General features: G+C 41.6%; 1 protein-coding gene across 2 annotated transcripts; it reads left to right on the forward strand.

Moving 5' to 3' along the window:
- The first annotated feature begins 247 nt into the window (after positions 1-247).
- On the forward strand, positions 248-26,577 carry lamb1a (laminin, beta 1a). 2 transcript variants are annotated; one of them, XM_026365579.1, is made up of 33 exons: positions 248-470; positions 1,323-1,522; positions 5,201-5,339; positions 5,823-5,896; positions 5,992-6,180; positions 6,418-6,481; positions 6,574-6,776; positions 7,116-7,236; positions 7,484-7,672; positions 8,338-8,514; positions 8,803-8,915; positions 9,904-9,983; positions 11,263-11,398; positions 11,997-12,155; positions 13,098-13,225; positions 13,701-13,821; positions 14,018-14,219; positions 15,635-15,778; positions 15,864-16,095; positions 16,166-16,329; positions 17,172-17,396; positions 17,526-17,743; positions 17,959-18,055; positions 19,013-19,382; positions 19,495-19,679; positions 22,211-22,452; positions 22,637-22,846; positions 22,945-23,089; positions 23,626-23,833; positions 24,055-24,196; positions 24,291-24,467; positions 25,150-25,309; positions 25,859-26,577. In XM_026365579.1, exons 1-33 carry the CDS (start codon positions 446-448, stop codon positions 25,996-25,998), a joined length of 5,379 nt encoding a protein of 1,792 aa, XP_026221364.1. In that variant the 5' UTR covers positions 248-445; the 3' UTR covers positions 25,999-26,577. The 2 variants fall into 2 exon arrangements, with proteins under 2 accessions (XP_026221364.1, XP_026221366.1); XM_026365581.1 differs by lacking the exons at positions 248-470; positions 1,323-1,522; positions 5,201-5,339 and adding an exon at positions 5,373-5,721.
- Positions 26,578-27,149: the final 572 nt, after the last annotated feature.

The raw sequence follows: 27,149 nt of genomic DNA on the forward strand, positions 1-27,149 counted from the left end.
AAACCAAAATGAGTTTGTCTTTTTGCCAAAGAAAAGTGACGTAACAATAATTGTAAAAGCGCCAATAAATGAACATCACAGATATGTTAAAGTGAGAAAAACACTTAATCAAATGTCAAACTTTTATTCTTCTATAAAAAATATTTTAATTTTTTCACATATATGTATATATATAATTGTATTCAGGACGTTTTTCCATGGAAACATCTCGTTTAATTTTGAAAGTAAGACCGGATGTTTCATGCTGAGGTGAGGTTGCCGGTGAGTCCGAGGAGGTCTGAAGAGGATTGTGGGGGTCTCAGGGTTTCAGAGGGTCCTGGGAGTCTTGTTGGGTTCAGGCGGTCTGCGGGGTTCAGGTTTTCAGAGATAATTGAGGTCCGGTTTTAGTTTATTGAATTGACAGATTTCTGCAGGATTGTGGTTTTGGAGGACCGAGATCAGCAGCATGTTGCAGCTCGCGGTTCTGTTCGGTGAGTTTCAGATAATACAAAGTTAATTTAAACCGTTTTCCATCAAGCGTGAACCAGGTGGATCTGATCGGGTTTGATTGGGTCTGGTTTGGGCGAGGTTAAAACACGAGGTTTTAAACTTTGTGCAGAAACAAATAGTTTTACAAAAACAAAATCGGGTCCGAGTTTGAGAATTTCTAAACGAACAAAAACGGAAACAACAGAATCCGGATCTGGAATAAATGGGCTCGAGTTTCCGTTGAACAACCTGAAATTTCTCTGTAAACTTTTGGTGTTTTAGAGAAAAGTTAAAAAATAAAATTGGGATTAAAGCGGTTTCTCTAAATTATTCACGAATGTGCAGATGAATCAAATTAAGAAAAAAATCGAGATCCGAGATCAGGTTTCAAAGTTTAAGCTGATACATGTCAACTGTAACCAATTTCAATTCAATTAAATTTTATTTGTATTGTTCCAAATTACAACAGAAGTCAACTCAAGGCTCTTTACAGTGTTAAAGGTTTAAGATCTTACAAATAGAACTGTATATAGAATTATTCAGAAGAAGCAACAACCCCACTGAGCAACACAGGAGACAGTGGAGAGGAAAAACTCCCTGTAGAGGCATCTTTACGTTCTCTGTGATAATGAGCCACATTTGATTTGATTTGTTGAACTGTGTCTGTCTGTGAAAATGTTTAAATGATAAGTTTTGATTAAGTGATTATTGATTAATTATCTGATTACAACCGATAAAGTATCAAGTTTAATTATCACGAAGCTGTCAATCAAACAGCGGATGGGACTTGAACTACCGCTGCTTTCACAATAAGAGCTTCTACTCAGACTTATAGTGAACACCTTTGTTTTTAGCTCTACAGGTGGCTGCCTGCTCTCAGGAGGGCGGGTCCCCGAATGGCGTCAGCCTACCAGAGCTATCTGACGTCTGCACTGAGGGCAGCTGCTACCCTGCAACAGGAGATCTTCTGATTGGTCGTGCCCACCAGCTCTCATCCACCTCCACCTGTGGTCTGAACCACCCTGAACCGTTTTGCATTGTCAGCCACCTACAGGTAAATAACACCTGAACATTCAATTCAATTCAATTCAATTTTATTTGTAGAGCGCTTTTTACAATTGACATTGTCACAAAGCAGCTTTACACAACCAAAGAACAGTACATGAACAGTGAATGTGTAAGAATCATAATAATCAGATTGTCCCTGATGAGCAAGCCGAGTTAATATGGTTAATATGGAGTCCAGTTAGTTATTGCAGGCAGACTTGTTCCATTCCTTGACTATCGAGCGTTGAGTCGAGACCTCCAAGAAACAGCTTCCGACGTCCGCCGAGGCCGGGACCGACATCATAGGAGCTTGTGACCAATCCAGTCTCCAAACGCATCCCAAGGGCAAACGGTGGATCCAGGCGACGAGATCTCCAGCCAGAAGTTGGGCATCAGGACGAGTCAGACAGGTCCAGAGGGCAAAGGGTGGAATGACGTGTAGCTCGACAGAGAGACAGGAAGAGGGAAAAGAGAGAGGGAGAGGGAAAGAGAGAGAAGAGGAGAGATTGCAGTTAGTTGTATTCACAGTCAGATAAAGTTTGAGGTGAATGTATATTTAGTGTAGTGCAGCAGGGACTCCGGCAGGACTAATTATGACAGCCTAACTAAAAGGGTGGGTTCAGAAGAAAACACAGACATGAGGGCGCACTGGGATGTAGAGCAACCAAACACTTCACCATCAACAAACCCGAGTGATCAGTGAGAGTTGGGAAGACAGCATCTAAACATACCAGTTCAACATGGAGCCCTTAGCTTTCTTTCTGTGGTGATATGAATCCAGGTAAATTCACCTGTTGACCACCATGTTGCTGCGGTCCATTACATGGGAACAGTTGTAATTGATTAAAAAAAAAAAAAAAAAAAAAAGAATTGTGCTTCTTCCCTCTGGGGCCTCCTCCCCCCCAGGCTGGAGACATACATGCGTCAGCCCTGTGAGACTCTGGTGAGCTGTTTAGGTGAACCACTACCATTGGGTCCAAGGGTCCAGAGACCCTTTACAGGAAAGAGTGCTTAAGTGGACTTTAACGTGTTTTTTTCTTTTTCTAGATCCTGTTGAAGATGTTGCTCATTTCAGAGACAAATTTTCTTTTGCCTGATTCACATAAAAACAGAGAAAACATTTCAGTCTGCAGTGTTTCCTGTGTTCTCCAACTCTTACCCTACAAGGAAACAGCAGTAGACACATGTTTGTACAGATGTTCCACAGACCACTGCAGAGCTCAGTCTGAGCATGCTCAATGTGAAGCTGGTTCTGGTCAGACTGGGCATGCTCAGATTACACAGTGAAACCTCTGACAGAACATAACCAGAAAGTAAAAATTAATCTGATGGTGATGATATGAACCTGCATGAAAAGAAATTGTAACACTAAACACCCATTTATTATACTTTGTGCTGCTGCTCTAAATCCAGGTCACCTTTGTGTAATTTGTTCCTTTTCAGTCTTTATATCATTAGAAACTGTTAATAAACTCCTAATTGGGATTAGTGTCCTATCCAGCTAACTCTGGGCTTAATTTGGGTTTTCTGATGCCACAAAGTAGGTTCAGTAATATATATGGTAAGATCTGGAGCAGGTGAGGTTAGGACGATCAGATTAAACACTGAACATTCTACAGGATCCAGACTGGGGAAAAAAGAGTTTTACATGAACGTGATGACTAATAGAGCAAAAGATATGTTTTAAAGATCAGATAATTTTTCGACTTTCTAAAGATCTGTCACACGTTACTCGTGTTGCTTCAGTTTCTCTAATGTAAAGGGACTCAAAAATAAATGCTGTCACTAAGCTGCATTTACTCTTATTTTTCAAGATATTGACTTGTAGTAGTAGTAGTAGTAGTAGTAGTGCCAGCAGCAGTAACAGTAACTGAAGTAGTAATAGTAGTAGCAGCAACAGTAATATTAGTAGTAGTAATAGTAGCAGCAGTAGTAACAGCAGCAACAGTAGTAGCAGTAATAGCAACACTAGTAGTACTGGCAGTAGTAGCAGCAGCAGTAACAGTAGCAGCAACAGTAGTAGTAGTAGTAGTAGTAGTAGTAGTAGTAGTAGCAGTAGTAGTAGTAGTAGTAGTAGTAGTAGTAGTAGTAGTAGTAGTAGTAGTAGTGGTAATAGTAGCAGCAGCAGTAACAGTAGCAGCAACAGTAGTAGTAGTAGTAGTAGTAGCAGCAATAGTAGTAGTAGTAGTAGTAGTAGTAGTAGTAGTAGTAGTAGTAGTAGTAGTAGTTGTAGTAGTTACAGTAGTAGAAGCAGTAATAGTAGCTGTTACAGTAGTGGTAGTAGGACCAGTAGCAGTAGCAGCAGCAACAGTAGTAGTAGTAGTAGTACTAGCAGTAACAGTAGCAGAAACAGTAGTAGTAGCAGCAGCAGCAGCAGCAGTAGTAGTAGTAGTAGTAGTAGTAGTAGTAGTAGTAGTAGTAACAGTAGCCGTAGTAGCAGTAGCAGCAGCAACAGTCGTAGTAGTAATAGTAGTAGCAGCAGTAGTAGTAGCAACAGTAGCAGTTACAGTAGTAGCAGCAGCAGTAGTAACAGTAGCAGTTACAGTAGTGGTAGTATTAACAGTTGCAGTAGCAGCAGTAGTAACAGTAGCAGCAACAGTAGTAGTAGTAGTAGTAGCAGCAATAGTAGTAGTAGTAGTAGTAGTAGTAGTAGTAGTAGTAGTAGTAGTTACAGTAGTAGAAGCAGTAATAGTAGCTGTTACAGTAGTGGTAGTAGGACCAGTAGCAGTAGCAGCAGCAACAGTAGTAGTAGTAGTAGTACTAGCAGTAACAGTAGCAGAAACAGTAGTAGTGGCAGCAGCAGCAGTAGTAGTAGTAGCAGCAGCAGCAGCAGCAGCAGCAGCAGTAGTAGTAGTAGTAGTAGTAGTAGTAGTAGTAGTAGTAGTAGTAGTAGTAGTAGTAGTAGTAGTAGTAGTAGTAACAGTAGCCGTAGTAGCAGCAGTAGTAGTAGCAACAGTAGCAGTTACAGTAGTAGCAGCAGCAGTAGTAACAGTAGCAGTTACAGTAGTGGTAGTATTAACAGTAGCAGTAGCAGCAGCAACAGTCGTAGTAGTAATAGTAGTAGCAGCACTAGTAGTAGTAGTAACAGTAGCAGCACCAGTAGTAGTAGCAGTTAGAGTAGTAGTAGCAACAGCAGTTGATCAGTTTTTGCTCGTGTTAAAACCAAATTTCCACCCAGGTTTCTTCATCTAATCTTCTGAGGAACACTTCATTTCTGGTTTCGTTGAGGTTGCTTCACGTGAGTTAGGTTTAGCCTGATAGGAGAATCCAGAATTTCACAGAATCTCTGTGGGTTTTTCTTTATCAGCCTGTCACACTTTGTACTGTGTCACTCTGAAACACATACATTTTATTGTGTGATTTTGGGTTAGGATTAGAAATAAAACAATAGAAATTAGTCTTCTACTGTCCTACTCCTCTCTGTCACAAACTACATAATCTGGAATGAAGTATCAAAATGTTCTCTTCAGCGTCAGGACAAACATTTAGAAAATCTGATAAACTGTGGAAACATTGAAACAGGAAGTGAATCACAGATTGGTTGTGGTTCAGTAATCTGTGGTCAGAACGTTTCCACTGAGCAGCAGCAGAAAGGAATGTGAGGAATTTGGCTGCAATTAACCCTTTACCCTCCTCTCTGTCCTCCCTTTGTCTTTTTGCCCTCCTCCCTCAACCAATGAACCAGGAGGAGAAAAAGTGTTTCATATGCGACTCTGCGACTCCGTACAATGAAGTGACCAATCAGACGAGCAGTCATCGTATCGAGAATGTCGTCACCACGTTCGCTCCCAACAGACTGAAGACATGGTGGCAGTCAGAGAACGGTAGGAATCAGATAGAGCTGGGGGGGGGGGGCAGAGATCAGGAATGTGGCTTTAGACTCTGATGCAAGTCCTGTAGGTTCTGTTGGTTGTTGCCAGTTCGAGTCTGCCAAGTCTAAAGAATCCGTTAAAAAGCAGCAGTGAGACATTCATCATGTTGTCGGCCTGAAACTCTGGAGATGGCATTAGCTGCTGTGGACCAACCTAACTCGTAACCCAGATCCTGTCAGGCTCCAGAGAATCTGAGTCACTGGGTCATATAGAGGCATGCCCGATGCTCGTGTGCTGTATGGTCGTGGAGCTTGTGGTCACTGAGCTCCTGAGAGGACTACTGTTTTCAGGGGCTGTTCTTTCCTCTGCAGCACAGACCCCAAACCACTACCCAGTGAGAGCGTTGCCATTTATATTGAACAGATCCACACAGATCATTGGATCTTTATATTGCTGACTGATTACTGGTAAAACGTTCTGGTCTGCTGTCTGTAGGTCTGGAGAACGTCACCATCCAGCTCAACCTGGAGGCAGAGTTCCACTTCACCCACCTTATCATGACCTTTAAGGCAAGTTAATGACACACTCCTGTTAATAAAAATGGGTTTGATCATTTTCAGTGCAATTAAAAAAACCCTGACACAAGTTTTTTTTCTGTTCTCAGACATTTCGACCTGCTGCCATGGTGATCGAGAGATCAGCTGACTTTGGGAAGACGTGGCAGGTTTATCGTTACTTTGCCTACGACTGCGAAACTTCATTTCCCTCTGTCTCTCAGGGTCCGATGCAGAAGGTTGACGAAGTCATCTGTGACTCACGTTACTCTGACATTGAACCATCCACGGAGGGAGAGGTACTGCACTAATCTGATACTCCACTACAGTAATCTCATTACTTCTTAAACTACTCTGATTAGCCTACCTCAGTACTACTGCTCAGCATTACTTTAACAATTTATTACTGTAATCTAGTAACCGATAGAAATGGTCTTAACTCACCTACTATGATGACATTGTACAGTTACTGTGACGTCATATTTGAATTACAACATAAATAACTGTAAATGTTTTCTTTACTTATTTTTCATTAGGTGATTTTTAGAGTTCTAGACCCGGCGTTCAGGATTGATGACCCCTACAGCCCCAGGATCCAGAGTATGTCTCTAAATATGTTGTTAGTCACCAGTTACTGACCAGTTAGTCACCAGTCACTGACCAGTTAGTGATTTTTTTGAAATCTTGGTTAGACCTTTTGAAGATCACCAACCTGCGGATCAAGTTCACCAAATTGCACACGCTGGGCGACAACCTGCTGGACTCTCGCGTGGAGATCAAGGAGAAGTACTACTATGCCATCTATGACATGGTGGTTCGAGGAAACTGCTTCTGCTATGGACACGCCTCCGAGTGTGCCCCCATCCAGGGAGCCAGCCAGACCAGTGAGGGCATGGTGAGTCCCGTATTGGCTTTGGAGGTGACAAACTGAAGAAAACTGTCCCGGTTTAAAGCGGTGGCAAATAGTTGATGTTGAATGATGTTAAGTCTTTAGTTTTATTTATTTGTTAGTTTAGTTTCTTTTAGTTGAAGCAACAGTTGACACAGTTTTTACTGCACCAGTTTCAACGACATTTAAATTCTGACTTTACTCTGTAGAACCAGTTTTCACTCATTTGCTTTATCATCAGTGTAACTTTTTAAATAGTTATCATCTGTATTCGTGTGTCTGCAGGTCAGCAGTCAATGCACGTGTATATCAGTGTGTATATTTGACTGTGTTGTGTGTCTGCAGGTTCATGGTCACTGCATGTGTAACCACAACACTAAAGGTCTGAACTGTGAACAGTGTCAGGATTTCCACCACGATCTTCCCTGGAGACCTGCAGAAGGACGCAACACCAATGCCTGCAAGAGTGAGTATATTCTGGTCTATACTGGCCTTTTCTGCTTTATACTGGTCTCCCCTATCAACTATGATATCATTCATAGTGTTACTAGACTGATTTGTGATTATTGATATTGTTATAATAATCAGTCATTGTGAGCTGGATCTGGAGCTGCTGCTGCACATTGAACTGGTTTTACCTGAATCGTGTTCTGATTACAGCATCTTGTTTTTTACCTGATCAAATCTCTCTTCTTCTTCTGTGGTGTCTGCAGAGTGTAACTGCAACCAACACTCAGACTCATGTCACTTCGACACTGCTGTGTTCGTGGCTTCAGGAAATGTCAGCGGAGGAGTTTGTGACAACTGTCAACACAACACGGCCGGAAACAACTGTGAGCAGTGCAAACCGTTTTATTATCAACATCCAGAAAGAGACATCAGAGACCCGACCATCTGCCAATGTGAGTCCTGATCTAGGCTCTGTGCAAAACCACTCTATTCTGACGTGATAATTTAAATATTGCACTTTTCAGCACCCCCACCAGAAGAACTATTTAGTTACTTAAAGTAATAAAAGTATAAGTTGCCAATATAAAATACTCCATTAAAAGTAAGTACTGCAATCAAAATTAAAAGTACATAAGTCAAATGTACTTAAAGGAAAAAAAGTTTTGTTTGTTTTTTCTCAGTGAAAAACAATTTGACCATTTTGAATCACAGACTGATGATTTGGCCGTTTTTTTCTGAATCTTTGTTTAATGTAAAACAGACTTAAATTGTAAATTGTCTGCACCTAAATAGTACTTTTCTACCAAACTGATACTCAACTGACCTGACTCACCAGGGCAACTTGGGGTTTAGTGTCTTGCCCAAGGACATGTGACAGAAGGAGCTGGGAATCGAACCACTGATCCTATGATTGGTAGATGACTGCTCTACCTCCCGAACCACAGCTGTCCCAGCCAGACAAAACAAAGCAACCTGGTGGTTCAGTTCCCTGGATCCTCCTGACCACATGTCGAAGTGACAAGACACAGAAACCTGTAGTAGCGCTGTAATCAATGTGCAGCTGTCCAAAAAAACTGAAACATTCACTCCACTTCTGATCTGTGCTGTGTGTCTGTAGCCTGTAACTGTGACCCTCTGGGATCACTGAACGGAGGAATCTGTGACGGGATGACAGACGTTCGACTTGGTCTTATTGCTGGACAGTGTCGCTGCAAACTCAACGTTGAGGGAGAGCGCTGTGAGCGCTGCAAGCCAGCACATTATGGACTGAGCGATGAGCCAGAGGGCTGCAAGGGTACAAATGCACAATATATGCAATACCTGCACAAACATATACATTAAAAAGAGGCACATTACAGACTGAGCAATGAGCTGCAAAGACAAAATACAACACAAACAATTTCCCTCTAGAATTAATAAAGTTTTTTGAATCTTGAACTAGATACACAGAGGAAGATGATAAAATGCAGGGGAAGATATTACATATTATATAAAATACAAAAGAACAGTCAGCCACCAGAAGAGGGTGTGTGGACAGGAATTACATTCAACATGCCAACGTATGTTGTGTGCATTGTTTCAGCATGCACATGCAGCCCAGTGGGGACTGTTCCTGGAGGAAATCCCTGCGACAGTGAAACAGGAAATTGCTTCTGTAAACGTCTGGTGATGGGACGAGACTGCGACCAGTGTGTGGTGAGAAAAAGCTTTTTCCTCGTGTTTCACATTCTAGACCAAGATGTGTTTTAAAGTGACACCAGATGATTTACCAGTTGTGAACATGGTTTTTGCCTGGAACCAGACAAACATTGTGTACTAGTGTGTTAATAAAAAATCTCTAATAGAGGTAAACATTTTTACGTGAGAGAAGAAGAAGAGAAAACACGTTGACCCCTGTCTACTACAACATTAAAACCACCAGGTGGTGTTATTGTTATGGCCTATGTTTTTGTGTACATTTGCTAACTCTTAAATTGAGAAGCTGTCATGGTATTGGTCTATTTTTTGTTTTGAGAATACATCTTGGAGCCATTATTTCACAGTGGAGCTGCTGAATAATCTCCTGACCTTTTGATGAAAAATGTCTTGACAAAGAAAAGATGAACCTCAGAATATTAGTTATTTTGTGCAGTAAAACACTACATGCCTAATAATTACAGTTTACATCTCATGTATATTATGTTGTCATGTCAAGACAAAAGAGGCCTGTGGCTCCATTTGATGCTAATTAGTGAGAGCTGTTTAAAAATTCATATTTTGAGATCTTTCAATGAAAAGATTTTATTTCGAAATAATATCAATACATTTCTCAGACACTACATCATGCCTCTTCATTTGCATTTGGAGTTTTATTTTTAAATGTAAAGATAAGTTAACCCATTGATTGTGAACTGTAACTCACATACAATATTATTATGGTCACACACAGGTGAAGTCTGAAATCTGCTGTTCGACCTATACTGTCTTCCTAAAATCTGTCAAATATTATTTCATCTGCACAAACACTTTAAAAATATTCAGTGATTTCACAGAGTTAATCTCTCTGAATGTGGAACCTATAATACCACATTAAAGCTGGAGATGAAAGATTGTACAACTTCCTCTGAAAGCTTCACATCAAATATTTACAGGAACAACCTAAGGTGACAAAATAACCTCATGACAACATGTACTGTGTTTTCAGCCTGAACACTGGGGGCTCAGTAATGATATGGATGGCTGCAGACCCTGTGACTGTGATCTTGGAGGAGCCATCAACAACCAGTAAGTTTTCTTCCAGTTTGCAGCCAACTGTGGGAGCTGCTGATAGCAGCTAAGAGCTAACTGCTGTCAGCTGAGGTGACAACAACTAATGCATCAACTCTCTCATCTGAGTCTTTGTCTTCACGCTGTAAAGGTTTAAATACGAAGGAATGAAAACCTGATAACATTCAGAGTTGATCATATGAAAAGTGACAAATAGATTGTACCTACATCATCTTCTTCTCTTTGTAATGCTGTTATTATTATCATTATTATTATTATTATTATTAATGTTACAACACGCATGAGAACCCAAAGGAAATTAAGCATGACATCATTAAATTCAGATGTAAAAGTACAACTCGCAACAAAAAAACATGTTTAAATAGTTTTAAACTGCAACTCCGGCGTCTTTCTCATCCTGTCCTGAGGTTGCTGTGACACAGGAGATGGCGCGGGGTCTCCACTAACCAAAGCATCAGTTGTCTGATGCTGTTCATGTAGAAGTCTCCTTGTGCTAGAAACTCAACCTCAAGCACCTGAAATAGGCCAAATAGCCTTAAGTGTAATCAAATGGTCATGTATAAGATAAGAGACTTTTATTAATCCCACAATGGGAAAATTCCTGTTTACACAGCAAACGACCCGGCTGTTACAGTCTTGGTTGTCAGTTCCCTGTGATACGTTATTTTGGGATTTCCAGGATTCTCCCTATCCTGAGGCTGAGGTTAAACATGTACAGGACCACCTTACTCAGCAGGTCTGCACACTCCCAGAGAAGCCTGGAGCTAATGTGGTCTGGGCCTGTGGCCTACTGGCCCCCAGTGACCTAGTGACCATCCCCACCGTTTCCATTCTTCACACATCTCTCACACAAAACAATTTCCTGGACAATGTTCTGCTCCATGCGCTGCTCCAGCTTCTTGCCATAGCTTACCTTGTATCTCCTGATCTTGTACTTCGGTTCTCGCAGCACTCAGCTCCCCATTTACCCTGAGAAGAAAACCCTCTTCTTCTCGTTCAGTAGGGCCTTCAGCTCAGGACTCACCCAGGGCTTGTTGTTGGGGAAAATACTGCAGACTCCTGGATGGCACTGTGTTTTTTTCACAGAGTTTTATGTAGTCCTTGGTACAGTGTGTGAGACTGTCAGTGTCCTCCCCATGTGGTCTGCAGAGAGTGTCCCAGACCGTGTTGTTAAAGCAGTTCCTCAACTTTGTTTTTCTATTTTTGTTCCTGCTTTGCTCCGTTTTTTCTTTTCTTAATCACTACTTTTAAAATGTTCACTTCTATGGTTCGGTAGGTGTGATCAGGTGAGTGGACAGTGTGTCTGCAGAGATCACATGTTCGGTCGTCGCTGCGATCAGGTCGAGTCTGGCTTCTACTTCATTGCTCTGGATCACTACACCTATGAGGCAGAGGACGCCAAGTTTGGACCTGTAAGTCACCTTCTAAAGTTTTTTTTTTTTTTTTTCAAAAGCTTTTAGTTGATTTTATCATTTGATATTTCAAACACTTGGTCCACATTTATAATAAATATATACAAGATCACACATGCAGATTTTTTTGTCTTTACTGGACATAGCTATTAAATGTTCACAGTACTGGTGGGAAAATGTAAGTGACCCCTTAAACATCCTTCATCAAAATAGGCTGTTAAATATTTTATATTTTAACTAAGATCAGACCATGTTTAAAGTAACTTATACTTTATTTTCCAAGGCTGTCATTAAAGTTTTTAAATGAAAGATAGTCAGATAGTTGGAGACACCAATTACTGGCTTCACTTCTTCCAAGGTCCATGGAGAAGGGAACAATACAATAAATCCCACTAAATTCTCAAGTGTATGTTACTAGGGAAATGTTTCTTAACAAACATTTTCCTGTGTTTTTTTTCTTTTTGTGATAAAATAGTTTTATTGGTTTTTAAGGTTTTCTTCTGTTGAACAAAATACGGAAAACAAAAGGCCTCAGTATAGCATGTGTATAGTTCAGAGATTATTGTTGCGAGTTTCATGTCTTCATCTCATTTTTTAGGGAGTGACAATGGTCCCACGCCCCCACCCTCAGGACCGCCTTCCCACCTGGACTGGTATTGGCTTGGTTAGCGTGCCAGAGGGGGCCTTCCTGGAGTTCTCTTTGGACAACATCCCTCACTCCATGGAGTACGACATTCTCATTCGCTATGAGCCTCAGGTACACCTGAATCCACAAACGCTGGTTTTGCATACAGACAAATTCAGTAAAACCCACCAAACAGGACCTTTTAACGTGGGATATAATTACTAGATATTTTTTTGTTAACAAACCATTGTTATTATTCACCTGACATAAGAGATCTGTCCTGTTAGATTCTCAGCTAACTTAGATACAGATGAACAATCAGATTATTATTAGATCATAACCAGATTTAACAAATAGATCAGGTATGGCATCCAAGGGTTAGTTCCCATCAACAATCTTCGTTTTGACATTTTCTCAACATCTGTCTAATTTTAGAGAAAATGAACCTTCACTAAATTAAGAATATGACTGGTACTCAAAGCGCTTTACACTGCGTCTCATTCACCCATTCACACACACAAGCACACACACATTCACACACCGATGGCAGAGCTGCTATGCAGCTGACCTGACTCACCGGGGGCAACTAGGGGTTCAGTATCTTGCCCAAGGACACTTTGGCATGTGACGTGGCAGCTGGGAATCGAACCACCAATCCTGCGATTGGCAGTCAACTGCTACCTATTGATCCACAGCCACCCCCTATAGGTTTAAGACCTTACAGAGTATAAGTATATAAAAAATGATATAAAAAAAAAACAACAATCCCATTTGAGCAAGCTTTAGGCCACAGTGGATTAAAAACCTTTATTCCACATGTCCAACATCAATCATTGTCTTTTAGTTTTAATTTGGCTAAGTTACACATAGCTGGTGGGAAGTGAGTGTCTTACATATACTTTCACATTAGTTTGGAGGATCAATGCCTGCAGTTCTGTGGCAGTTCTTTCATTTACTAATTCTCTTATATACATTAAGAGAATTAATAAATTAGAATTAGAATTTTGTAAACAAACATTAAGAATAATGATTTTAGAAGTATAAACTGAGAGTAAAAGTTTGTTTCCCCTGCAGCTGCCTGACCAATGGGAGGAGGTTCTGATGACTGTGATGAGGCCGGAACTAATCAGGGCAGACAGCCGCTGCGTTAACACCGTGCCTGATGATGACACCCAGATGGTTTCACTTCACCCTGGATCTCGGTAGCATTATTTTGTGAAATATGTGTTTATGTGTGACCAACAGGAAATATGTTTCAAAGGTGATATCACCTAGATTAGTTCAACATAATAATTAAACATATCCTGCATTTGTGTATTCTGTATAGTGCAGAGCAGTATACCAGTTCATTCTGTAAGGCAGTTACAATTACTGCTATGGTATCAATTTTTAGTATAGCACCATTCTGTCACTATTTTTAGACGATACCACTCAAGCACAAGTTCAGGTTCTTTTCCCCCCAAGCATTGTGATGTTCCATGTCCCAATATCCAGACTCCTTGTCAAGGGATTAAGTCAACAAGGCACCCTCCCACAACTGCCACCCAATCCACAATGCACTGGCACCTTATGCTCCTTCCTGCAGCTGGTGGTGTGCATAAAAAAAGGAAAATATCTTGAAATGTTTAATCTTTAAGGTAACTGAACCTTACAACAGCTGGGATTTTGTCTCCACAGGTATGTGGTTCTTCCTAGACCGGTTTGTTTTGAATCTGGTCTGAACTATACTGTGCGTCTGAGTCTGCCTCTGTACTCAGCTGTCAGTGACGTCCAGTCTCCATACACGCTTATCGACTCGGTAAGGAAACTCAATTTTTTAAATGTGTTCAATTGGAATTGGAACATACTTTTGCACTGTGCATAGATTGTGAAGTGACATTTATTTCAATATACTTTTTTACAAAGTAGCTCTATGACAGGAACTCAGTACCTGTAGATATATTGAACCTGAGACTGTTTGTTTTCTCTTAGTTTCTTGATTTTCCTCCTCTCAGATTGTGTTGATGCCTCACTGTAAGAACCTCGAGATCTTCACGGCCTCAGAGGGAGGTGACTCTAGCAGGAACAGCGGCTGGGAAACTTTCCAGCGTTATCGTTGTCTGGAGAACAGTCAGAGTGTTGTCAAGACACCAATGACAGAAATCTGCAGAAACTTTATCTTCAGCATCTCTGCCATGTTGCACCAGGGAGCTAAAGGTAGTCCAATACACCTGAAATCTGATGATTCTATCTAGATAAACTCACATTGCCTGTAGAAAGTTTATTCATAGCAGCAGAGCATTATTTTAAGTGTCGGGGTTCCTGTCCACCAGGACTTACTCAATTTTAACACGTAGCAGAAGTCAGCTTTTGGTTTAAAATGTTCATAGCAATTAGAAATTAGCCCCTGAGCTTTTCTTTTTGCTTGTGCACAATAAGGCAGAGGTTTTAATAAATTACTCTTACTTCCGCTTTTACTAATGGAGCCTTATGTAGAAACGAGCGCAGACGATAACAAATGGAGCAATGGCTTGCATTCCTTCTGCAGCCTTTCTTCTACAATCTACTCTGTGTAAGGGAGCTACGCCCTGCTCTCTATCAAAAAGAGAGATACTGCATCATTAACGCCACATCCACAATTTCAGGTCCGCCGATCTCATTCTCTGATCTCTTAAATTCATAACTAATAATAAACAGTTTTATTAAAGTCAATTAAATTTAGTTTTATTTAAAACCCACTGTAATTATTCAGATTTAGTTTTTAGTGACTCTCGGGTGATTTAAGAGAATTTGTCGCATTCAATGGTTTTCTGTCATTATTCAGGAGAGATTCATAAACTGCACTTTGAACACTTTTAGCAACAAACCATGAAACTGAGTTTTAGAAGAAAAAGAAATGTTGCTGTGGGATGTCTGATGCATCTCAACTGTGTTCTACCTTTGACCTCTGGAATGAGAACAGTAAGAGCCCTCTCAGGGATTAAAAAACATCTGGTGGTGATTTGCACACAGAGAATAGGTAGGTCCAACTGTGTCCAGCATTACAAGATTTTTGACCTGGGTCTTGGTTTTCATAGACAGACTATTGAGCCTTGGTGGACCTCACGAAATTATCAATTATATGGAACAGGGTGTTTACTATATAAAACAAAAAAAGGAAACCTGTTTCTGACCTGAAGATTCTGACTCGGGTTCCCAGACTCTGTCCTGTACCTTGTCTAGTCAACTGTGATAATCAAAGAACACTGTTCAGGTCAGAGCTCCACTGTGAATGGTTTAAAGAGGGGTTACAGGTAAGCTGATTCACAGGAGAACAGCATTGACATAGAAGAATACATCATCACCCCAGTAACATCTGTCTTCTCTCAACACTTCTTTTTATTCCAATGTTGAACATCCACATCATCTGCTTTTACACTTCCTCTTTCCTGTTATTTTAGTTAATCTCTAAATAAGGTCACTTGTCATTCTTTCCATGTGTCTTCAACCTCCTCAACAAGACTCGACTGGTTTCTTCTTCCTCACATTGTTCAAACATCTTCAGACCCACTTTGTCAATTATTGAGCTCTCAGGCAGTATCCGTGGACAGGTCTTTATTAAAGGCTGGTGTTTTACTGACTTCATTTCCCAGAATGCCAGTGTGACCCTCAGGGCTCCCTCAGCACAGTGTGTGACCCAAACGGGGGTCAGTGTCAGTGTCGCCCCAACGTGGTTGGCAGGAACTGTGACAGATGTGTTCCAGCTACATTTCACTTTGGACCCACCGGCTGCAAAGGTCAGGACCTGTGCAGCATAATGAGTCTAATGTGTATATTGTGCAAAGTAGGTTTTTAAAGTGTGTTTTGTTTGCGTTTTTGCAGCGTGTGTGTGCGACCCTCAGGGATCCCAAAACCCCTTCTGTGATCAGCTGACCGGCCAGTGTGTGTGTGTGCCTGGAGCGTTTGGTCGTCAGTGTGAGCGGTGTCTGCCGGGTCACTGGGGCTTCCCCACCTGCCGCCCCTGCTCTTGCAACGGACACGCCGACGAGTGCGACCCTGACACTGGGCGCTGCATCGACTGCAGGGATCACAGCACCGGCCATACCTGTGATAGGTACAGCAGTCAGGTGACTTAGGTGTTGATCAGATTGTTTTGTCCTCATCACTAACTCACCTGTGTTCAGGTGTCTGGATGGTTACTATGGCAACCCGGTGCTGGGGTCAGGTGACCACTGTCGACCATGCAGGTGCCCCGATGGACCTGGCAGTCTCCGCCAGTTTGCAGAAACTTGTTACCGTGGTGACGAGTCTCAGCAGGTCACATGCGTCTGCAACACAGGATACAGAGGTAAAAACTCTATGTAACTGAGGTAAATTGAATTAAATTAATTTAAATCCAAAGTCAAATCTTTTTCACACTAAGATTAAAACCCTCAGAATTAGTTTCAATACTAGAAACATTAAAACTAAGCAGATGTGAAGTTAGTAGAAAGTGAAGTGGAGTAAAGTTTAATGTGAATTAAAACAAGATTTATTCAGGAAAGTCAGCAGTGTAGCCTGGTGAACAGATCTCTGGTATTTTTCAGCTGTTGTGAGTCAGACAGCTGCCATGACAAAAAGGGTTTTAATTAAAAGACGAGCAGCTCTGTGATTTAGTGTGATGTAAACAAAGCAGGAATGTGATGGACTGGAGGCCTGTTATTAGAGCAGGAAACCAGCTGTTAACAGACACATCAATCAACAACTTTCTCATCCTTTTTCCACTTTAAATAAGTCTGACGTAAACATCCTGTGGACGCAAAGTTTATTCTAAATTAGTCTAACATGAAAACTACTGATTGGCTGTTTACTTTAAATATTTAAAGACACACCTTGAAAAAAGCGCCAGTTATACACCATTAACAGAAAGAGAACTTAAGTGTGCAAGCTGCAGCTGTAAACACTGGAAACATGTTTAAACTATATGGAGGTGTTCTTGGGGTGATGAAGAATAGTTTGCTAAGCTACGAAACAGTTAAACACTGTTCAATGTATGTCACTGTATTAAGAGTAAAACTGAAACAAAGCATTTCAGTAAACATGCTGCTGGAAGGAAAGTAATACAACTTTGTTAGCAGAAGAAAGCAGAGAGTAAAACAGATTTCTCATTTATACAACACCTGTAACTCTGTCTTGTTCTCACCTGCCCAGGTGCTCGCTGTGATGACTGCTCACCCGGTTACTATGGAAACCCTGGGGAGGTGGGGGGGCAGTGTCAGCCCTGTCAGTGCAACAACAACATTGATGTGCTGGACCCAGAGTCGTGTGACACCCGAAGCGGCGAGTGCCTGCGCTGCCTGTACCACAGCGACGGCCCTGCCTGCCAAAACTGCAAACTGGGTTACTATGGCAACGCCCTGCTACAGGACTGCAGGAGTAAGTGCACTGGGTTCAATGGGTTTAGTATATATATTTAGCCTGAGTATCAATTCGCTGTAATAGGTTCTTGATTTATCAAGATCTAAATCTTGATAAATCCTAATGAGGTCTGGTGACTGTCCACAGAGTGTATTTGTAACCAGCTTGGCAGCGATCCGTCCAGCTGTTTGTCATCCAGTGACTGTCACTGTGACCGCAGCAGTGGGCAGTGTCACTGTCTCCCGAACGTGATTGGTCAACACTGTGACCGTTGCGCACCCGACACATGGAACATGGCAAGTGGTGGCGGCTGTCAGACTTGTGACTGCAACCCCAAGCATTCCTATGGGACGTCCTGCAATGAGGTGATGAGGAAAAATAATGTTTTGTACTGAAACCAGAAGAACATCATGAAAAGTTTGACTAAATCTATTAAAGTGATATTTTGTTGCTCAAGAAACTCTCCGATGCTGCTGAGAATTTTAACTGGAGCCGCAAGATCAAGCTTCAGGGCCATGATAAAAAAAATATATATATATTTTTTTTTGCACGTTTGAATATAAATTTGTGTTGTCCACAGATCAGTGGTCAGTGCTCCTGTCAACCTGGCTTTGGTGGAAGAACATGTAGCGAATGTAGAGAGCTGTTCTGGGGAGACCCAGAGGTCGAATGCCACGGTAGGTGTGCGTCATCATGTTCTTGTACATCTTCATGTTCACTTTTCCAAACTGGATTCTTGGTGGAAAAAAAAGAGCGAGCCTGACTGAAGGACAGAGGAGACCAAAGCAAAACTGGAAGAACTGTGTTCAAAGCGGGGTGCTTCAAATTGTGGATGTGTGCAAAAAAAACTGTTGAAATCAATTCATTTCAGTCAATTCAATCTTATTCACAGGCTCTTCACTCTCCAAACAGTGAGCATTTATCATGTTGAAGGTTCTGTTTGGATTTACACAGCAAGGTCCAAATGTCTGAGACCACCAGTGAGGAAGCTTCTTTTTCTCATTAGTTCAAATGTAATCCCAAATGCGTCATGGTAAATGAGTCTAAATTAATTTCTGAACATCTGTGTTATCCAACATGATATGTTCCAAACAATGTTCCGACAATGTTCCAAAAAAGCTGCTTTGATACAAGTCAGGAAGCTGGAAAAAGAAATTATTAAGCTGCTCACAACATCTGGGTCATCAGACGCAATCACATCCACCCCCACAGATTTTTACTGAATGTTTGTCTTTGTTGTTTTTCCTGTTAGTGTGTATGCCTGAAACTACGTGTGTGTTCACTTAAAGAGGTCCATGTTTTGTTATGAATCTGAAGTGATCTTCTGAGTGCGGCAGACTGAGAAGAGTTTGAGGTCTGATGGGGTTTTACAGCTCAGCTGTATGCGAGAGGTTATTTAAGCCATACAGAACTTAGTGTTACTTATTGCCAGACTAGAGACCTAAAGTGTTTGAGTACTGCACAATCGAGAGCTGATGGTCAATGAGTAAAGGTCCAACAGGTGTGAAATTAAATTTTTGACTGAAAAACTCAATATTTTCTTATTCAGAGCAAATGCAGAGTTTGAAGCTTTGGCATATTTAAAAAAGTTGGATATTGACCAGAAAGTGATGAAGCCTGTGTTCTCTCCTCAGCATGTGACTGTGACCCTCGTGGCGTCTCTCAGCTCCAGTGCAACAAAGTGAATGGTCACTGTGTGTGTGTTGATGGTGTGTCTGGGCCACGCTGCGATGTATGTGCCCGTGGATTCTCTGGAACATTCCCGGACTGCCACCGCTGTCATCAGTGCTTTGCAGAGTGGGATGATGTTATTGGTCAGCTGACCAATCAGACACACCGTCTAGTCAACAAGGTCAATGCCATCAAAGCCAGCGGAGTCAGCGGACCATACAGGAAGTCCATTGACAGTATGGAGAGAAGTGTCGCTGACATCCGGACCTTCATGAACCAGAACCCAGCCTCACAACCACTGACCGAGATCCAACACCTGCTGCAGCAGGCCATGTAAGATTATCTGCATTATGATTTATGATTATTATGGTAAAATATTTAAAATGAGATTTAAGCAATTCAAATTAACGGAAACTGTGACCTCTGATCTCTGCTCGTCCTTCAGTGACCTGATGGGGGCCCTAAGCCGGATGTTAAATGTCACAGAACAGACTATTGTGCAGGTGGAGGACCAGGACTCTGCTGCAGAGAGCAAGCTTGAGTCTATGATGTCGGATGCTCAGAAACTTGAGCGGACAGTTCAGGATCTGCTGGATCAGGTCGAGTTCATCAAGAACTCCGACGTCAGAGGTAAAAGGAGGTCATTGGTCAGTAAAGGGTGGAGGTTTAAGACCACTGTTAATGTTTTCCACATTATTATTTTTCATATGAAGCTCACAGCATCTGCTCCAATAAATAAGCGTTTAGCTCCGAAACACGGGCTCAGATCCAGATTCTAATTCTGAACCTTTTGGAATAATTTGGATATTGATTTATTTCATAATTTAAGCTAAATATGCAACATGAGCATCAGACTTCTGCTCCAGCCATCTTTGCCTCTTCTAACACAGGATTGATGTTAAGGTGCTTTTACAGGTCATTGAATGTTAATGAAATTTAATGTTGTCTTTGTTATCAGAGGATTTTTTCACACTGCTCCTTGGCAACTTTTTATCTTCAAATAAAATTAAAATAATGGGGAGAGTAGAGGAGCTCAGTGTATCAGTAGAGGTCCCCCAGACTAACCTATAGCAGCAGAACTAAGAGATGGTTCAGAGTCACCTGATCCATCTCTAACTATAAGCAAGTTTGAAGTTCAGTTAAATTCAATTTATTTGTATAGAGCTTTATACAACTGACATTGTCGCAAAGCAGCTTTACACAACCAAAGTAACTGTTGACGTTTACATGAACAGTGAATGTGTATAAATCATAATAATTCAATTCAATTCAATTCAATTTTATTTGTAGAGCGCTTTTTACAATTGACATTGTCACAAAGCAGCTTTACACAACCAAAGAACAGTACATGAACAGTGAATGTGTAAGAATCATAATAATCAGATTGTCCCTGATGAGCAAGCCGAGGGCGACAGTGGCAAGGAAAAACTCCCTGAGAAGGCAACAGGAAGAAACCTTGAGAGGAACCAGACTCAACAGGGAACCCATCCTCATATTGGTGATTATATGCTGTGTAGGCAGCAGGCAGTCCAGTATAACAGTTAATGTCTTTTAAGTTAATATGGAGTCCAGTTAGTTATTGCAGGCAGACTTGTTCCATTCCTTGACTATCGAGCGTTGAGTCGAGACCTCCAAGAAACAGCTTCCGACGTCCGCCGAGGCCAGGACCGACAACATAGTAGCTTGTGACCAATCCAGTCACCAAACGCATCCCATAGGGCAAACGGTAGATCCAGGCGACGAGATCTCCAGCCAGAAGTTGGGCGTCAGGACGAGTCAGACAGGTCCAGAGGGCAAAGGGTGGAATGACGTGTAGCTCGACAGAGAGACAGGAAGAGGGAAAAGAGAGAGGGAGAGGGAAAGAGAGAGAAGAGGAGAGATTGCAGTTATTTGTATTCACAGTCAGATAAAGTTTGAGGTGAATGTATATTTAGTATAGTGCAGCAGGGACTCAGGCAGGACTAATTATGACAGCCTAACTAAAAGGGTGGGTTCAGAAGGAAACACAGAGATGAGGGCTCACTGGGATGTAGAGCAACCAATAATCAGATTGTCCCTAATGAGCACGCTGAAGACGATGACAAGAAAAACTCCCTGAGAAGGCAACAGGAAGAAACCTTGAGGAACCAGATTCAACAGGGAACCCATCCTCATATGGGTGATTACATGCTATGTGTTAGACAGCAGGCAGTTCAGTATAACAGTTAATGTGGAGTCCAGTTAGTTATTGGAGGCTGTGGTAGACTTGTAGGAAATTCCAGTCCTGGGCTATTAAGCGTAGAGTTGAGACCTCAAAGAAATAGCTGCCGACGTCCACAGAGGCAAGGACCGTCTTCATGGTAGCGTGGAAACGAGACATGATGCCTCAGTGGTATGCGACTGATTCAGGTCTTGGGGCAGACCAGTTCAAAACATTAATGCCTACATCATAAAGGGACTGTTGACACACTCCAGCCACATGAGACCTAGCATTGTCATGCGTCAGAAGGAACCCAGGACCCACTTCAGCAGCATATGGTCTTACAATCTCATTCCAGTACCTAATGGCAGTCAGACTGGCTAGCAGATAAAGGTCTGTGTGGCCCTCCAAGGAAATGCCTTCACAGACCATCACTGACCCACCACTAAACCGGTCATGCTCATGAGTCTGTTTCTGACAGTTTGAGCAGAAATATGCACATTAGTAGCCTGCTAGAGGTAATTTTGTAGGGCTCTGGCAGTGCTCTTCCTGTTCCTCTTTGCACAAAGGAGCAGATAGCAGTCCTTCTGCTGGGTTGTAGTCCTCCTACGGCCCCCTCCACGTTTCTTGGTGTACAGGCCTGTCTCCTGGTATGTCCTCCATCCTCTTGACACGGCTGGGAGACGCAGCAAACCTTCTTGCGAAAGTGCGCATAGATGTGCCATTCTGTATGAGCTGCACTACCTGAGCAACTTCTGTGGGTTGCAGACACCACCAGGGGTTGTGCTGCAAATTGCCTCTAATTGTCTTAACTGGACAGGTTGACATCCCAGAAGTGTGATGGACTTTGACTTACATTGGAATCATTGTGTTCCCTTTATTTATTTGATCAGTGTATTATATAATATTGGATAGGTTGTGGATGTCAAACTCTGCCAAGTTTCAATCTCTTAGATGATAGTTCCTTCCTGTCTGTTGCCAGGGGCGAGGGATAGCATCACAAAGTACCTACTGCAGTCCCAAGCAGCTGAAACTCGAGCCAATGCCACCACCATGGATGTTGGCAGCGAAGTGTTAACCTCTGCGGCACTACGGGAACTCACTGAGACCAAACTGAACCAAACTCGAGAGATGTTCATGAAGAGACACACTGAGCATGCTCAGAGACTCGATGACCTGGCAGGCGAGCTGCAGAGTTTGGACCTATCAGAGATCAACCATAAGGTGAAAGATTTATCTTTTATGTTTATGTCGGTGATCAGTAATAATTGTAATATTTGTTTAAAGTGCAAATTTTGGCATGTACTGAAGTTTTTTTTTTTTAAGTGTTAAATTGGCAAAATACATAATTACTTACTTCAGATAAGCAGTAAATTTATTAAATTTGATTAAAATATATTTCTTACAGACCTGTGGCAGTTCATCACTGGGTCAGGACTCGTGCTCGTCCTCTTCCTGTGGAGGTCTGAGCTGTGTGGACTCTCAGGGTAGGGCCAGGTGTGGAGGTGAAGGATGTGATGGCATAGTGACGATGGCCAACAGTGTGTGGACAAAAGCTCAAGAGTCGGAACAGGAAATCATCACCGCCATGGAGGAAGTGGAAAAACTGTCCAAGATGGTTTGTCTAACATCTCTTGGTTCTGGTCTATAGTGCCTCTTATAGTGGCTTCTCACATGTTTTTTTGTTTTGTGTTCTGAACTGTTTTTTGTCTCTAGGTCTCAGAGGCCAAGCTGAAGGCAGACGAGGCCAAGCTTGGTGCTCAGGATGTCCTGATGAAGACCAACCGAGCCAAGCAAAAAGTGAACCAGAGCAATGAGGAGCTGAGGGGACTCATCAGACAGATCCGAGACTTCCTTACGCGTATGTCTCTCAGTTCCTGTTTAATGCAACCACACAAAACCAGTTACAAAACCTGTGACGTCATGTGGTTGATCCAACAGATCTATAATGTTTATCAGTTTTCAATTCTATTCAGTAGTTTAGCAATACATCCCAACAAAATAACCTTAGCCAACAAATCTCCCCGAGCAGCTCTAGGAGACAGCAGAGAGGAAATGGTCCCCTTAATGGAAGAAACCAACATTAATTAAGGAAACCCTAAAAAAGATATGTGAAGTCAGTTACATCACAATCAGTGTCTTCTCCAAATGGTTATTTTAAAGTAGACACTCCTGACTGGTTCCGTGTCCTGTTCTGTTAATAACTGATCAATGAGAGGATCATTGTAGTTGATCTGGAAGTTAAGTCATGGCAACTGGACTTCCTTCTTGTTAGGTTGAAACGTTTTGCTACTCATCCAAGTAGCTTCATCAGTCAAGCTACTATTCTAAAGACATGTGAATGATCAGATCAGTGATGAGAAAGGTGGAAAATAAAGAATATGCATGTTGTTTCAGAGGATGCTGCAGACCTAGAAAGCATCGAGCTGGTGGCTAACGAGGTTCTGGCCATGCAGATGCCAACTACGCCGGCTCTGCTGCAAAACCTGACGGATGAGATCCGGCAGAAGGTTGGAGAACTGGGACACGTGGAGAACATCTTGCAGCAGAGTGCTGAGGACATTCAAAGAGCCGAGAATCTGCTGGACCAGGCCCGTCAAGCCAGGTGGGTCTACCCAGGACCAGAGCAAACATTAGAAGTTAATAATATAAAAAGAATACAGTGTGTAATCAGTGTGAAAAGAGATGTTTTATTGACCCTTGTTAAACCAAAACTCCCAACTATTATGCAGATTTCAAATTATGTTTGTTTTGATCTGTTTTTAAAAACACTTCTGTGACAATGTGCAAAATGACTTCTAAACTGTGTTTTCTTGTGCTGCTCAGTGAGGAGGCAGCTGATGTGAAGGAATCTGCAGAGATGGTGAAGGAAGCTCTGGACAAAGCTCAGAGAGCACAGACTGCTGCCAGCAGTGCCATCCAGCAGGCTGCAGCTGACATCCAGAACACAAACAAGCTGCTGTCCTCTGTTAGTACTGACTCAGTGTGTATTTATTTACATGTTTACTGAACTGTTCCTGACCTCACATGACTGTGAAATGTGTCATCTGCTCTGTGTTCAGGTGGAGTCAGAAACAACAGATGCAGAGCTAAAGCTCAACAATGCCACCCAGAGGTTGCAGAAGCTTGAGCAGGATGTGACAGTTCTGCGAGACAAAGCTCTGAACATCACTCAGAACACTGAAATAACCAATCAGGAAGCAGTGACCATCAGCAAAGTCACAGATGAGGTGAAGAAGGTGAGATCAGCAGTCATCTTTTCAGCCATTTTTTCACACAGCAGCTCAATCCGTGTGGGAAACTTGATGTTCAGAATTTGGTAGCCAGGCCTGTTTCTGTAGAAGAACTATTCCAGGAGGTGACAGTACACATTTACTACTTAAGTCTCTACAACGTCATGTGGACAGATGAACACCTTTTGACTCTTCAAATCAATGCAATTTTATTTGTATAGCCCCAAATCACATCAGATGTCATCTCAAGACACTTTACAGTGTTTAAAGTTTAATACCTTACAAATGATTACTACAGCTGTTAAGTAATCCCTTTTTAAATTTGCTTGTTTGTTTTATGCGCATAAAAATTCTAAAGCCTAATGATAAACTTCACATAAATGTTTGATCAGGTTAAAGGCTGCAGCCTAATCTGCATCTGTCAGTAAAAGTAAGGGATCAAAGAAAGGAAGGTTTTAGTATGCAGTATGACCAGTGCCTGTGAAGGATGTCAGTCATCCAGGTCATAGTTATGGGTAATGCAGCAATTGTTGGGTGAATACCACGAGGAGGAATTACAGCTAATACAGTTTTGATGTACGAATGGGCATAGACAAACAAACATGCTGAATATGCCATTAAGGTATTAGGTAGTTATTGTCACTGTCAGCAAATCCAATTGTCTTTGATGTTTTGTGTATGCCTTTAGGACCTGGACTCAGAACTGAAGGACAGGTACTCCACCGTGGAGCAGCTGATTGGTCAGAAAGCAGAGGGTGTAGCAGATGCCAAGAAAAGGGCAGAGTCTCTGCAGCAGGAAGCCAAAGAGCTGCTGCTACAAGCCAGTGACAAGCTGCAACTGCTGAAAGGTGACACCAAACCGTACACAATTATGCTATACCAGTGCTTCTCAATTATTTTCTGTTACGCCCCCCCCCCAGTAACAGTATACCTACCGGTCTTTTCTCGTAGCCAAGAGCTACATAACCTTCGTCATATTTCCTCGTTTTTCAGCGGACTTTCGTTTCTCCATTACCTCTCTCTCTTTCTCTTTGTCCCTGTTAAATATTTTTTCATGGTGTCTCTTGAGGGTTTGTTTACTACACTACGCGTCACACGTGCCCCCCTAGCATCGCACCCCCATCACCCCACTATTTGAGAAGCACTGAGCTATACTGACATCACTGTGATGACTTGCTGACACAAGACATTTTCTCTCAACAAAGCAGTGGGTTATGGACACAACTTTTTGATGAGTGTTGTTCCAAAAGAAATGTTTCCATTTTCTCAGATTTTCTGTCTGTGTGGGTGTGTTAAAGTGTTAAAACATGGATATCAGCGTTAGAGTTTAGGTTAACCTACAGATATGTTAAAACTTCAATTTTTCAGTTAATCATTTGACTCTTATTGATTTTCAGACCTGGAGAAATCATATGAAGACAACCAGCGGACTCTGGAGTTGAAGGCTGAGCAGCTGGTGGAGCTGGAGTCTGCTGTGAAGGAGCTGCTACAGGAGATCAGTCAGAAGGTCACTGTGTACAGCACCTGTCTGTTCTAGGGTCAAAGTGAGCTGAATTAAAGGAATATGATATTTCTTACTTTCAATTCATCAATGTTGAGAACCTGAACCACTCGGAGCATAAGAGTCCATAAACTTAAAGAATGTCATTTTGAAAGCAACCAAAGACTTTAGATTTTAGGTGAAGTCGCTGACAAATACACTGAATGTTAAATCTTCAGTTAGTGCATGGAGGATTTGAAATCTTCTGTCAGCTTCGTTTACACACACACACACACACATATATATATACACATAAAAAATCAAACTATAGAAGAATCAAATATATAATTTGCTGACATATGAAAAAAACAATATATTAAGTGAATAAATTAATTAAGTTTTCCTATGATGTAGGAAGCAGCTTATTTGAAATGATTGGATTTATTGTTGATCAGATGACAAAACAGCTGTAAAGTTAGAAATAACAGAATGTCTATGTGAATGTTGTAAAACCAAAAATGTTTAAAAATGAATGTTTTAACCATAAGACTGCAACCACCTTCCCTCCCCAATTTGTGATGTCATTATGGCAAAATGTTTTAGCCCATAATTATTTGAATAAAAATGTCAAAATTACACAGTAACACAGTTTCTTTGTATTTTGAATACACAACAAAAGTGAATACAAATATACAAAATACAAAACAAATACTGTGAAACTGTGAAATCTCAAAAGTATTGTAATATTCTCGTTAAAGTGCAAGTATAAATTCAGTTTTCACAGTAAATATGGTGAGGTAAATTTATCTTTTGAAATTATATGGCACCAATTTTGAACATGTAGAAACATTTAGTATATTTTGGTTCTACACCAGACTAACATGTAAGGGACGTTTTAACTACATCAAAGATAAATGCAAGAAAGTCCTGAATGTGATGATGTGGCTTTTAGGCTTTGGCTGGAGATCATATATATCTTTATTGAGCTATATTAACACTATGTAGCTTTCGTTAGATATACAATAGGTAGAGCAGTTGACTGCCAATCACAGGATTGGTTGTTCGATTCCTGGCTGCCACGTCACATGCCAAAGTGTCCTTGGGCAAGATACTAAACCCTTAGTTGCCCCTGGTGAGTCAGGTCAGCTGCATAGCAGCTCTGCCATCGGTGTGTGATGAGACGCAGTGTAAAGCGCTTTGAGTACCAA

Source organism: Anabas testudineus, chromosome 6 (genome assembly GCF_900324465.2).
Source record: "Anabas testudineus chromosome 6, fAnaTes1.2, whole genome shotgun sequence".
NCBI classification, from domain to species: domain Eukaryota; kingdom Metazoa; phylum Chordata; class Actinopteri; order Anabantiformes; family Anabantidae; genus Anabas; species Anabas testudineus.